Genomic DNA, 14,458 nt, shown 5'->3' with positions numbered 1-14,458 from the left:
CAACAGTGAAAGAGGTCAGAAGGGCAGTAATGCTAGAGGAGAGAGAGTTCATCGCGGGTGGGGTGAGGGAGCTTGCGAGGGCTGGAGATGTTCTTCTTGGACGGAGTGAGGTCACAGGAGTGTGTTTACATGGAAAAATGCCTTGAGCTGGACATTAAGGTTTGCGAGCTCTATTGCATGCAAATTTTATCACAATAAAAAGTGTAACAAAAAGTGATGCCGAGCTACAGATATAGGGAAATATAAAATGCAACAATTAAAAAGCCACAACCCTTGCTGGGGCACCGGACCCCCCAGAAGACCTTCAACCACAACCCTGCAAAGGAGGGGTGTCACCCCTGTTTCACAGACTTGCCCAAGGCCACAGCAAGGGACAGAACAGGGATCTGAACCTCGCAGCATTCTGTCTTCGTTTAAGAATTTCTTCTGTCCAAGCCCACGGCAACCTTGGAAGATGGGCATGGCAGACATCATTCCACCCACTTTACAAATATGAAAATGAAGGTCCTAGGACTCCATTAGCGATCCAGTGGTTAAGACTCCCCGCTTCCAATGAAAGGGGCATGGGTTTGATCCCTGGTCAGGGAACTAAGCTCTCACATCCCACATGCCTCGTGGTGTGGCCAAAAAAAAAAAAAGAAAATGAAGGTTCAGAGATGGCAGGATTATCCCAAGCTGACACAGTGGTTCAGCTGAGACAGAAAATTGCTCCACAAAGTGAACGGACCCACTGGGCAGATGGTCCTCATCCTCTTTCCACTTACATGCTTCTAGTGACAGGGAGCTCCCCACATGACACACAGCCCTTCCCCAGGCTGACTGGTTCTAGTTATAAGCTATGGAAGTTCAGTGGGCTGAGATCCCTTAGAAACAGTGTCACTGCCCCCAAACCCACTTCTTAGAGTCTGTGTAATTTGACAACTCATTGAATTTGGTCAAAGTCTTTGATTCCCAGATGCCCAGCAGGCCTCTGTGCCCAGTGCAGACAGCCGGAGTGGAGGAGGCAGGGGCGAGGGAACTGGGGCCGCCAGCTGGGAAGGAAACTGGGGTGGATGGTCCATGGGAAGGAAGCTCCAGCCAAGGAGACTCACCAGATGCCACACTCCAGCCACTGCTGAAGAGAAGGGCAGGGAAGGCCCCTGGGGACCAGGGTCCAGCTGTCTGTGAGCCGACCCAGCCAGCCTCAGGAGCCCGTCCACAAAGAAGGTGCGCCTGCAGAGGAGCCTCTTGGAGTCCTAGCAGGGCGTGTGGAGGCCTCCCCTGGGCCCTTACAGAACCTCAGACGTGCCCCTGACGACAGCATGTTTCTGTCCTGGCGTCCCACCCCCAACCAGGCCGTGCTCTCCAGCGGCAGCGCATATCCGACCTTCAGCGCATATCCGACCTTCTCTCTGCCCAGAGGCCCACCTGGAGCAGCAGCTCAGGGCATCTACAGCCTCGGGGAAAGGAGTGAGGTGCCCGTCACTTGGAGGCATCAAGGAGGCTAAAGAGGGATTTCTGTGTTGAAGGGACCTGCAGCCCCCCTCCCCACCTCGAACTCCCCCTCCTCTCCTTTCTAACATCCATCACTCACTATTCATATATTCAGCCTCTCTTCACTGAGCCCCCGCTCCACCTCTGTCTGGCCCACAGTGACCCTGGAAACCCTGAATGAAGATGACATGGTCCCTGCCCTCCAGAAGCCATGAGCAAACACAAGCACTAACGGAGATGAGGTTGGACAGGGTGAAGGCTGGACAGAGGGTGATGACGCTCTTCCTTGGCCTCCTGGGGGCCTGTCCCCCACCACACGTCTTCTCTGCCTGCCCCTGACCACACGTGTGTACATGTTCACATGTGCATTCCCACAGAGCCCCTCCCACACTTACACACACCAAAGTGTGTGCACACCAGCCTCCACGGCCCCTGGGGGCAGCAGCACTGGGTACGGCCGACCCACTCTCTCCCCGCTCCAGCAGCTCTTAAGCATTTCTGTACCTCCTGGGGAAGTTCATGAACCCTTTCTCAGAATACTGTTTTTAAGTGCATAATTTTTTTTTTAAAGAAGGCTTAGTATTAGAAAGGAAAGAAACCAGTTATGTTAAAATAGTTGTCAAAATATTTTTTAGAAAAACAAATTTGTGATGGAGAACTCTGTGTGCTTCGTTATCAACACAATGAATAACCAAAGCCAGGGGCGGGTCTGAGCCTGTGTGCCTGGGAAGCTGGGGAGAATGACAATGACATTCCCAGAGCTCTACAAGGAACCGTGATGTGGCTCAAAAATATCGGTGACTGCTGCGGATGACAGTGGCAGGAACTGCCGGTAACCCCACTGTGCTCGGTTGCCTCTGTTCATAATACAAAGAAATGCTACATTTCAGTCAGAAGTCAATGAAACCAAACATGCAGCTTGTCCCGATTCAAGTGGACGAACCTCAGTTTAAGACCCTTGTTCCAGAAACTCCTGCTGGGCGCTGGGGATACCACAAGCCCCTGGACAGACCCTCATCTTGCTTGGTGGACCTCACCTTTTAAATGCTGGCCTTTCCCGGGCTCCCCAGGCCCCTGAGATTCCCTCTCCATCCACCGAACCCACACCCAGACCCACAGCCTCGATGACCTGCCCTGGACTGACAGGTCCAGAGTGAGCCACAGGCTCTGGGATGTCCCAGGGAACCTCAAAGTCATCATGTCCAAAATGGGATAGGTCATCCTCTCTGCAGACCACCAAACTCCCCCCTGAACTTCCCATCCCATGAACGATGACCCCAACTACCACCAATTCTGCAAGCTGTCCAGGCTAGAACCCATCAGGGCCCTCCTTCCCTTCACCCTTGACGTCCATCTCAGAGACCTGTCCATCTCACCCCCTAAATCTCTCCTCTCCATCCCCCTCTGAACGCCATGGCCCCAGGCAAGCCTCGCTCTCTCACTTCTAAGTCCATGAACAGCCTGCCCCTCCTGCAGCCCTGCCTTCCCTGACACATCCTCCACGCAGCAGTCCGAGGGCTCCTCCAAAACCAAAAGCCTTCCATGGCTCCCCACTGCCTTCCAGAGAATTTCCAGATTCCTCGGCTCTGCATTCCATTGTGTAAGAGCTCTTGGCCAGCCTCCTCTCTGTCTGTATAACCTCCACCTCCAACCTTGTTAACTAGGATGTGCTTTGCTGCAAGCTTTGCTGCACACCTACTATGTGCAGCATAGGGCTGAGGGTCAAGGCTAAAGAAGAGACATGCATTAATGGAACACGGAGCCTGCCCTCAGGGAGCTCACAGTCTAGCAGAAGGTGAAAATAAGAAGTTAGGTACAAGAGGTCTTGTAAGGGCTACAAGGAGAGAGTGATGGTGCCCAACAGAGGGTTGGGCTGGGTATTCTGCATTTGCCAAATAAGTGAATGGTTAATAGATGGGTAGGTAGGAGGTTGAGAAGGAGGCCTTTGTGTGGTTGGAGCAATGGATGATTGAATGGGTAGATGATTGGGAAGGTGGGTAGATAAATGCACAGATGTAAGGACTGAGTGAATTGATGGATGGGTGTGCAGATAAACAGATGAAGAAATGAAAAGATGAATGGATAGATGGGTGGATGGATGGATGAGTGGGTTGGGGAGTGGCTGGATGAATTGATGCATGAAGCAAAGGAAGGCGGGTGGGGAGATAGGTGGGTGGAAGGAGGGGGGTGATCGAGAATGTGACTCCCACTAAATGGCAGCTCCAGGACTCAAACTCAAGGCTAGGAGACCACAGGAAACCCTGCCAGTTGGGACTCTGCACGTCCTCCTCTTCTCTCTCAGTGATCATCCTCAGCTTCCCTCCGTCTCAGCCCTCCTCCTCACAGGACCCTCAGCTCCATGCTTTCCACACTCTCGGAGCTTCAGGAGATCTCAAGGACCTTCTGAGCCTCCGCACTATTGACATCGAGGGATGGAGGACCCTTTGTTGTAGGCTGTCCTGTGCGTTGCAGGCTGTCTGACCTTTACCCACTGGCAACCAGTAGCACATGCTGACACTGGGAAAGATACAAGGCAAAACAAGAAAGAAGTGGCAGAAGATGAGATGGTTAGATAGCATCTGTGACTCAATGGGCACGAATGTGAGCGAACTCTGAGAGATACTGGAAGACAAAGGAGCCTGATGTGCTGAAGTCCAAGGATGGGGTCGGAAAGCGTCAGACACGACTTAGTAACTGAAAGACAACAACGCCCAGTAGCACACCCTCCCCGAGCTGTGACAACCAACAGTGTCTGCTGCTGCTGCTGAGTCACTTCAGTCGTGTTCGACTCTGTGCGACCCCAGAGACGGCAGCCCACCAGGCTCCCCCATGCCTGGGATTCTCCAGGCAAGAACACTGGAGTGGGTGTCTGGAGACATTGTCAAATTCCGTGGGCAAAATCACTCCCAACTGAAGATCACGGTTGATATGGCTCAACCCTTTCCTCAGTCCTGGTTTTTTTTTGGAAATTGAGATGAAGACGGGAGGAGTGACCGCCTGAGGTCACAGGGCTTACACATGGGCTGGGTCTCTTCCCCTAGCCCAGCCCCCAATATTCATACAGAATCTCACAGTCAGCCAAGGCTTCTCCTTCTGCTTTCTCATCTACATACAGGAGCCAGATAGAAATGGGAGCCCAGAGAGGTCACGTGGCTTGCTCAGCACCACACAGCAGTCAGCAGCAGAGTCAGGATTTGAACTTGTGGGGAGACAGGGACGCAGGACTCCCCAGGGCAGCTGGGGAAGGAAACATGGATGGCGCCCCATAGGAGAGCTGGAGGGAGATGAGCAGGAAGACCTTCTGGCTGATTAAAAAGCCATATCGATTTCTCTCCCAGGGAAATGAACGGGGCCATTTGTCTCCCAACAGGACCGCGAGGCAGTCTGAGGGAGGCGACAGGTCAAAGTCAGCTTCTGACACGAAGCTGCAGCCCAGGCGGGACTGACAAGTAAAATTCCAATCGCGTTTTAAATGCCCCAGGAGGGGGTTGACTCTTCATTAGCCAGCCAGCCCTCCTTCTAATCCACCCGCTCTGTATCCATCAGAACGAGGCTTCCCAGCTGGGCTCACCTCGGGGCTTCGAGGGGCTGGCGACATAGGCCCAGGCCCCCACCCCAAGCCCCCTCAGCCACCTCCCAGCTGGGTGGTCTGGACAAGCACGTCCCCTCTCTGAGCCTCGGGTGTCAAATGGGAAATCTCGAGGGGGGACCTGAGCTGCACCCAGCAGCACATGGGAGGCCCTTAAGGATCACCAGTGTCCTCTCTGGCACAGCCTTCCAGAATCTAGACCCCGAATGCCCCTCTGTGCTCAGACTCCACTCCTCTGGTCTCCCAGCCCAGCCCCCAGGCTGTAGTCAGCGACCTTGGTGACCCCAGCTTGACTCGGAGCCCCCGATCAGGCTATTTCCTCAACTGGGATATCATGCCCCATCCCCCCCTTCTCCCCCACCGAAGTCTCTCCTGCCCTGCTTCTCGTCCATGGAGGGCTCCTGCAGCTTCCCAGTCACAACGGACTGACCAGCCTCCTGGTGCCCACAGCCAGCTCAGAGTCCCTCTGCCCAGTCTTTACCCCGTTTTTCTTCACTGGAGTACGATCTGGGTGTGGTTCTGCCTCCCCCATCAGATTGGAGTCTCCCGGGGGCCAAGGCCAGGTGCCAGGCCTGGTACACCGTGGCCCCACCCAACGTGGCTGAACAGCCCTCCACTTCTGTCTAGGACAGTGTCCAACACTACTGAAGCTGGGCTTCGCTAAACACTTGTTGAATCCATCAATCGACTGATCTATATCTATAATAGGTGGTTCTTGCTTGGTCTCCTGACCTTAGTCTCTCTCTCTCAAGCACCTGCCATTCTGCTCCAGGAGGAACTGTTCTAATAAATGAAATTACACGTGCCCTATCCCTGCTGGACATCCTTCAGTGGTTCTGCAGTGCCCACAGGATGGAGAGTAAGCTCCAACCTGGCATCTCATACCCTGCTATCCCGCCCCTCCTCACACCACTCCAGCCACACTAAACTCCTTCCTGTTCCCGACACTAGTCTCCCTGCTAAAACACCATTCCTCAACTGCCGTCCTAGGGAACTCCTACTCATGCAGCAAGACCCAGCCAAACGTCCCCTCCTCCAGGCAGGCTTCACCAACCCTCCTAGGCTTTGTCAGGGGCAGCTTCTGCACCTGTAGCTCTGTTTATGTAGGCATCTCCAGGTGACAGGACCTGAGACTGCCCTGTGGGTCAGGCTCTCCCTGGCCCAGCCAGGCTCCTCTGACTGGCCGTCAGGTCCACCCTGCTGATCAGTGAGCATGCAGCACCCACTCTGACCACCGTGAGCATCCCCAGGCACAGCTTGGTGCTGACTTGTACTTCTGAGAAAAACAACCTTCTCTACGCCAGATGGAGGGAAACGGACAATTTCCCAGACATGTGCTGCTTCTTTCAGCAACACTTGCCATCCGTCTGGACGTTCCCTTTGGGCCAGGGCTGAAGGAGGAGCGGATACCCTCCCTGAAAGAACCCCTTCCCCAGCCACGAGCAGGCCCTGGCCTGAGAGTCCTGGGCTCTGATCTGCACTGGCTTTGTCCACTACTCAGCATGTGCCCTCGGGCAGGTCAGGCTCCCTTCTGCAGCCTCAGGCTTCCCGGCTGTAGAATGGGGAGCTGGCAGACTTCTGGGCCCGGCACCACGCGGGAGGAGAGCATCTGAGAAGCCGTGGCGAGCGGGAAAGTACCTTGTAAACCGGAAAGTGATGAGACGCCTGTGCGTTGGAGACAGAATCAAGTGAGAGCCACAGGCCCAGCCCTCTGGGACCCCAGTGGAGGAGGAGGAGACAAGGCTAGCCACCAACAATTTCCCGAGGCCAGAGGCTAGGGAAGGACTGCAGGAGGCCAGAGAGGGAAAAGCTGAGATTCAGGAACACTTCCTGCAGGTGGTGGCCAGGAAGCTGGTGCTGATGGGGCTGGCAAGATTTGGCACCCTGGAGACTGGGGGAGAGGGTGTCTCAGGGGGCAGACCCAGCGTAAGCAAAGGCGGGCGGGCAGGGGTGTCAGGAAACACCAGCAGCGTGTTTGGGCTTCAGGATAGAGTGTGTGAAGGGAAACAGCAGAAAGGCGGCTGGAGGCCAACCAGGTGGATGGTGGAAGGCCCCGAATCCAGGCTAAGTGAGACTATTCTGGGGGTGAGAGAGCCGCTGAAGGTTTCTGAGGGAGGAATGAATAAGCAAACAAATGGAAGAAGGCAGCAAGGGAGGGAGGGAGCAAACAGCACTTGACTGATGACAAACCACGTCCACACCGGGAGCCCAGGACCCCCTGAGGATGAAGGCCAGCGGGGAGGAGAGGGTTGCAGGAAAGAGGCACTCATCGGAGGGCACTACACTCTGGGCTCCTGGTTGGGGGTTGTCTCCACCGTGCAGGGAAGAGGAAGGAGGAAGATGCCAGCTGTCAGTGGGGCAGGAGGGGTGACATCCCAGAGGCCACCTGTTTAGACAAGAGGTGGTGGAGAAATACAGGCCCAGATTTCCCAACGGCCCCGACCCAGGGAAAGGGCTCAGGACAGGAGGGGTGGGGGTTAGATTAAGGAGGACTTCCTGAGAGTCAGCCTAGGGCCTCAGAAGGCCCAAAAGGTACTTATCAGTTGGCCCCAGGCCCCGTCTGATGCAGCAGAGAGGTAGCCCACCAGAGGCAGGGGGATGGACTAAATGACTGGAGCAGGGACAGCAGGGCGATGGAGGGTGGTGACGCCCCGTTTCTCTTCCCGTGGCGAGGGCTTTCCAGGCCTTCTCCTCGTTACTCCCCAAACTTCATGCCCTCCCTCCACCCTGCAGGAGTCGGCACCTCTCTCCCTGGGGGCAACCCGGCCCACAGGCTTCTCAGACCATCATCCAGACACGGGACCCAGCTACCCACCAGCCTTGAAAACCCTTGTTCTGAGCCGGGTCACCCAGTTCACCCCAGGTGTGTCCCTGTCAGCTCCATCATTGGCTCCAGGGTGCACACAGCTGCTACTCCACACTTAACAGTTTACCCAGTCAATGCTTGCCCTGGAATTCTCACTGGAACCCCTGATATTCCCAAATGGGGGTCATTGAAGTTCCCATTTCACAGATGAGCAAACTGAGGCTCAGCAAAGACAAAGGCCCCTTGGCCAAGAAGGTTAACATTCATGCTTGACCAAGCTACAGTCCCTGGGGTCACCCCTGTGTCTTTCCAACACCAACCCCAAGGCAGCCATGCCTCCACTCGGACCCCTCTTTCCTGCCCCACCAGCACCCTCAGCCACCGGCCTCCCCAGATCCCCTCTCATGATGGTCTCCTGGCTGGCTTATTGCCAAGGGAGCCAGAATGACCCTCCCCTGCACAAAATGGCCACAGTTGGCCTCTGTTTGAGCCTGGTACATGGCAGGCACTCAGTAACCGCTTGCCGACCCAGCTCATGAATGGGTGAGTAAAGGACGGATGAACAAGAGCCCGTTCGCCCACCTCAGCAAATTCACTGAACCCTCACAGCGAACAGCACAAGGCTTGACACTGCAGGGCTGTGATGAGAAAATGGACTCTGTCTCTTCCTGCCCCAGGATGACCCAGGTCAGAGGGTCTGCAAGGCGGCAGGGTCTCAGCCAGGTGGGCTTCAATGCAAGTGCACCCACAGACCCCCAGTCCTAGCAGCAGAGCCAGGCGGGGCACCAGAAGCAAACAGAAGTGGGACGGAGGAGCGGATAAGAACCAGGCACAGCCATGAAAGCACAGAGCGAGGACGCCCGCCCACCAGGAACACGGAGCCCCATCCCTGCACACCACGGGACACTTTCTGACAAAGGCAGCAGGGAAACGGGCACCCCAGACAGCCCCTCCTGACTCAGGGAGACTGCCCGAGTCTCCCCATCCTGCAGACAGGCAGGCCGAGGGCGAAAGAGGGGAAGTGACTTGCCCAAGGTCACTGGCAGCTGGTGTCTCCCGCCTCCCGGCCCAGGCTGGCGCCCTCCCCTGCCCAGCAGAGAGGCAGCCTCCACAGCCGACTGGCTCCCACCACGCATGGCTGGCTCACACGGCGCTGGCTCAGCGCAAGCTGGCATGGGGCAGGCAGCAGCCAGGGGCACGTGGGGAGGCAGGGGGCTGCAAAGTCCTCCTGGCACAGTGAGGTGGCTGCCAAAGGTACACACTGGAACCCAGGAAGACCCCCGCCCAGCCGCCCAGAACTGCAAAGCATCCTTGCTCCGGTGGAGTGTGGAGAACCTGTCTCCAGCCTCCGAAGGTGGCAGCCGTGTCCTGGATAAAAGCTGAGCCTGGGGAATTCAGAGAGATTGAGGTATTTGCTAGCTTTACCACATCCTGGCTGTGCAACCTGGATAAAAGTTAGTCAACCTCTCTGAGCTCACTTTTCCCGTGTGTAAATGGGGCTCTGACAGCACCTACCTCCTGGGGAGTGGTTATAAGGGTTAAAAGGTGATACTGCAGGCAAAGCATTCAGCACACAGTTTAAGTGCCGGCTCTTGTTATTATCACCGCCCGTCCTCCCCTGGCCTCACCTCTGGGCTGGACATGTGGCTGGGTGCTTGGCAAGAATCATCCCTAACCATCTTTAATTGTCCCATCACAGAGATGAGAAAACTAAGGCTCAGGGAAAGGAAACCAGAGTGCATACAACCCACCACTGGCCGTTCACCCACATGCCGCCAGTGACATGCCTAAGAAAGGCTCTCAAAGTCTAATCGAGGGTGGAAAACGGGTTTCAAACTGATTAGTCATGCTGCCAAGGGTGCCCTGCTGGAGGACGCCGTGATCGATTAGCAATGTCTGCATGGATGAGGGCACGGGTATCAGCATGGTAACTGGCACAAATCTACCTAAATCACAGAGATAGAATCTGATTTTCCCTGGAAAAACACCCTCTGAAGGCATTATGTTCTATCTAAAGATGTGATGCCCAGTGTCTTGTTGAACCTACCATGACTAGTGTTTACTCAGCTGCAAGTGAGGGCCCTGACCACTTTTGGGCACAGGTAATAAGAGTGATAACCACATGTGTGGTTTTCCAGGTTACAAAGATTTGCTTTCCCAAGTGCTAGTTATGTACTGCTTTGGTCTTCAATGTAATCCAGTAAAATGCGTAAATACCACCTCTGTTTAACAGATGAGAAACTGAGGCTCAGAGAGGTTAAGAAATTGGCTTGTGGTCACACAGCAAACAACAGGCAGAACCAGCCCATGGGTCTGTCTTACTCCAGTCCCCAATGCTTTCCACATGCCACTTACCCATGAGTCAGACAGCACAGGGGAGACCTCCCTGGCAGTCCCATGGTTAAGAATGTGCCTTCCAATGCAGGGGACGTGGGTTTGATCCCTGGTCGGGAAACAAAGATCCCACGTGCCATGGAGCAACTAAGCCCAGGCACTGCAACTCCTGAGACCACGCACCACAACTAGAGAATCCCTGCACCGCAGTGAAAACCCTGCATGATGCAACAAAGACCCCATGGACGGCAGCTAAGGCCCACAGCAGCCACAGAATAAATACTTTTCAAAATAAATTAGTTGATTCAAAAAAAAAAAAAAAAAACAGCACAACGGACCCTCTGACATTTCAGACGCAGAGTCCTCCCAGCTGAAACCCGGCTGACAGTGTGAGCTCAAGGCCCAGACCAGGTAAGGAATGGCGTTGACCTCTGGGTGAGTGGACCTCTGCCACCCGGGCTCGGCAGCTTACGGAGGGTCCCAGCGGCCTTCTGTCTCTCCAGTGAGTCAGGCAGTGACTCAGGGCCTGCCTCTGGTCTGGGAGAGGAGCTGAGTCAGGAAGCACCAAGTTTCAAAGGGCAGCTGGCTCTGAGCCAGGGCCCCTCAGCACCAGGGACTCCGGTGCTCAGAACAGTCTGTCCGGGGAAGACCTCCCACACCACCCTGCTCCCACCCAGGCCTGCAGGTCCTGACAGCCTTTCCCTGCTGGCCTGACCCTGACACCTCCATGTCCACCATTCCTTTGGGTTCTTGATGCAGAGCAGACTCCTGCAACGTCTGCAGATGCAATGGCTCATTTTTGGTTGTCGCAATAATGGAGGGCTGCTCCCTACCAATATTTAGGGACCAGGAAGAGCAAACATCCTGTGCTGTGCAGGACAGCTCAGACCGCACAACACCATCACACTCCAAATGCCAACCCTGCCCGCACTGAGGAACACTGAGTTATGCAATGCTCCTTTCCTGAGCTCCCTCCCAGGAAAGAGGGGTGGGAGGGAGGTTTGTGGCTGGGGAAGAATCCTGGAGCCCTTGGCATGGAATCAAAGAATCCCACTACATCCCCCCAAGATCCTAAAGCCCAGCCTGAGTGCCCCGTGATGGGGCCTCTGCTCCGTTCACTGTGGAGACACGCGCCCAGCGAGCACTACAGGAGCGCCCACAATGTGCCAGGCACTGTGCTGGGTGCTGAGGTTCCACAGTCAAAAAGACAGGCTTGGTCTGTGTCCTGGTCACCTGACAGTGCCCTGGAGGAGACAGTGTGAGATTCTGAGTCCCACACTAGCTAAGGACAACAAGCAAGAGGGGTGGAGGAGAAACCACAGAGGGCTGCCCTGAGGAAGTGACATGTAAGTGGGGATTTGAAGGATGCAACAAAGGGTTTGGCCCAGTGAAGAGGGAAGGGAAGGCATTTCAAAGGAGAGAGTGTGAGAAGGCCCTGAGGCCTGGAAGAGCAGGGGAAGCAGAATGAGGGGAGCGGGGCAGGCCCTGGGGGCTGGGTGGGACTCTGCTCGTGCCTCCAAGACGGTCTTCACCAGGGGGTGACCAGAGCAGAGGAGAGGCAGCAAGTGGAGGCAGGAAGCTCTGTAAGGAGGTGAGGTGGGTGGAGCCTCACCCTGCGTGTCAGGGTCACCTGTCAGTGGTCCAGGCCCATGGTTCCCCGACAGGCTTTCATCTCTCATCACCCCTGTGGTCAGCAACCCCCGAATGACTCGAGCACCGGGAGCTGGGCCACGGGCCAGGGTCTGACTTAACTCTGCTTCCTCCTGCAGACCTAAAGTTCACACCCGAGGGCTTCCTGAGCCGGCTGGATACTGCACTGACTGCCCACGGTCATCAGCAACTTCCAGAACATTCACATCAGCAGGACGCCAGGTCCTCATCCGTCTGAGCTCTAGTCCGAGATCCCCCAGGCCCAGCACCTGAGCTTGCTAACCGACACCACAGCCTCTCAGCCTCAGTCCAGGCCACAGGCCTCCTGGCCAGAGGGACCGGCGGGGGCCCGGGCAGAATCCAGATAAACCCAGGCCCCACAAAGGATATGGGTTACACACCATCTTGATGCACCAGTTCCGGGGGCTGGTGGTCTGTCGCAGGCAGAAGAAGGCAACGGGGGCCAGGTCCGGGTGAGGGACTTCTGGGTCAACTCCGTCCATGGGCTCTTCTGGGCCAGGAGGGGAGGGAGGGGGGCTCTGGGGCCCCGGCTGCTCCGTGACTCCAGGTTCAGCCACCGGGGCTGCAGCGGGGGAAGGGGGCGGTGGGGAGTTCTCAGCCATGTCGGTGCTGAGCAGGGAGCCCTGCAGAAGAAAAAGAAGCAGCACTTGGCAGGGGGTTAGGGGCGAGCCTGGCACCCGCCTCCCTCGACAAAGGGACACGGCTCAGACAGCTCAGCCTCAAGCTCCATAGGCGCCTCGCCCACACTCTGGCTGTGACGGTCAGAAGAGTTGAGGGCCCGGAGGCACCCAAGTTGGAAACCACTTCCAGGCTGGTGGTATTGGGGCAGGTCTGGTCAACCTTGGTGAACCTCATTCGGAGGAGATGAAATGTAGAGAGAATAAAACCTTCTTAGAACACAGTTGTGATACTGTTGTAAGGTTTTTTTTTCCCAATGAGACCAGAGTTGTATATTTATTGCATCACTGAAGAAAAGTTGCAAGAGAAAGACAAGAGTTATTAGGAAGACAGACAGTGCCAGGATGATGTGTGCTACAAAGCAGAGGTGCTGTGGGACCTCTAGGTACCCGAGAAAGCCGGGGTGGAATCAGGGCAGACTTCCCTGAGGAAATGACCCTTGAGCCAAGACCTACAGGTGAGCCCAGGGACACCCCACCCACCGCTCCATAAAGCTGAGAACTCAGAAGGACCTCACACCAGCCTCTTTACAGCTGGAGAAACTGAGACACGGCGAAGAGAGAGGACAGACGCAGAGCCAGAGCTCCATCGGGGCTGGCTTCCTGAGTGTCTCAGGAGGACCCTCCGCTTGGTTTAATGTTCTGCGGTCACAAACTTGAAACCCTTAATACTTTTCCATCAAGGGGCCCACATTCTCATTTTGCGCTGGGACCTGCAACTCACTTAACTGGTCCTGACTTCCACTCAGAGGTACTTTGACAGCCTGGCTTCATCTGATGCTCATTACAACCCCAGAAGCCTTACTGGGCCCATTTAGCAGATGGAGAAACTGAGATGGGAGGGGCATGCCCAGGTTACACCTGGGCACAGGCTAAACTAGGGCACGTCTAGAGGCCAGAAGCCCAGCACCAGCCTCCAGATTCAGTGACAACTGACTGCGGCCTTGCTCAGCCCCCTCCACAGCCAGTCAAGGGCAGGGCCTTCCACTGCCCATATCACCCAAGAGGTTAACAATCCCTGAATCCTCCTCCAGGGGAGTCTCCTGGGCCCTGACACCCTGGCAGTGCCAGGGTGGGCAGTGGGAGTCAGGGATGAGTGGTACCCACCCAGCTGCCACCCGTGGCTGCTAAGCTGTCAGCTGGGCCACCCAGAGGTGATACATTTGGACATTTCTCTGGCTCTTGGGGCAACAGGCGGGAGGTGGCACCTCCTACCTCTTCGCCCAGCTGGTCAGTGAGGCCGAGTTTTCTCCTGAGCTCAGAGCTTTGCTCTTGGTTCCAGAAAAACAGCCATGGGCCTTACATAAGCTCCCAGGCACCTTGGCCCGCCACGTGTCAACCACTGGGCGGAAAAACATCCTCCCCAGGGTGGCTGCAGGTCTGCTCACGGCCGTGCCAGCCCGAGTCCACCGCTCCCCACACTGGTCCCGTGCTCCTGCCAAACACTGCCTCGTCCCATCCTGGGTGCAGGCTGCCTCCTCTCCCAGACCTCTGCTTATGCGGCTCCCTCTCCCGAGAACACCCTCTCCCCATCTCCCATCCTCCCTTCTCCCGGGCCCTGACGATTCATTCATTTGCCCAACACTGATTTCCTGAGCACCTACTATGTGCAGGGAGCGTGCAGGCTCAGGGGGTTACATTGGTGAAGAAGCCAGACTCAGCATCAGCCTTCATTTAGCCTTCAGTCCAGCAAGAGAGAGAGAGGAACACGGGTCAATTCATTTCTCTCTCTAGGCTTCCAAAGCTCTTATCACCACCCAACATGCCGCATAATTTATGTATTTACATATTTATGATTTAGTGTCTGTCTCCCGACCTGAAAGGGGGCTGCAAGAGACCGGGGACTGTGGTCTGCGTCGTTCACCCCAGCACCTGGACAGTGCCTAGAACATAACAGGTGCTCAGCAA

General features: G+C 55.8%; 1 protein-coding gene across 1 annotated transcript in view; it reads right to left on the bottom strand.

Moving 5' to 3' along the window:
* Window positions 1-12,475, bottom strand: part of CACNA1I (calcium voltage-gated channel subunit alpha1 I) — a 111,780-nt gene extending 99,305 nt beyond the window's left edge. The window contains exon 1 of the mRNA XM_052641077.1: window positions 12,243-12,475. Coding sequence (XP_052497037.1) covers window positions 12,243-12,475 — 233 coding nt within the window. The remainder of the gene's footprint in view (window positions 1-12,242) is intronic.
* Between the last annotated feature and the right edge of the window lie 1,983 nt (window positions 12,476-14,458).

This window comes from Budorcas taxicolor, chromosome 5 (genome assembly GCF_023091745.1).
Source record: "Budorcas taxicolor isolate Tak-1 chromosome 5, Takin1.1, whole genome shotgun sequence".
Taxonomy (NCBI): domain Eukaryota; kingdom Metazoa; phylum Chordata; class Mammalia; order Artiodactyla; family Bovidae; genus Budorcas; species Budorcas taxicolor.
The sequence above is the reverse complement of the archived record's forward strand: the minus strand, read 5'-3'. Positions and strand labels throughout refer to the sequence as shown.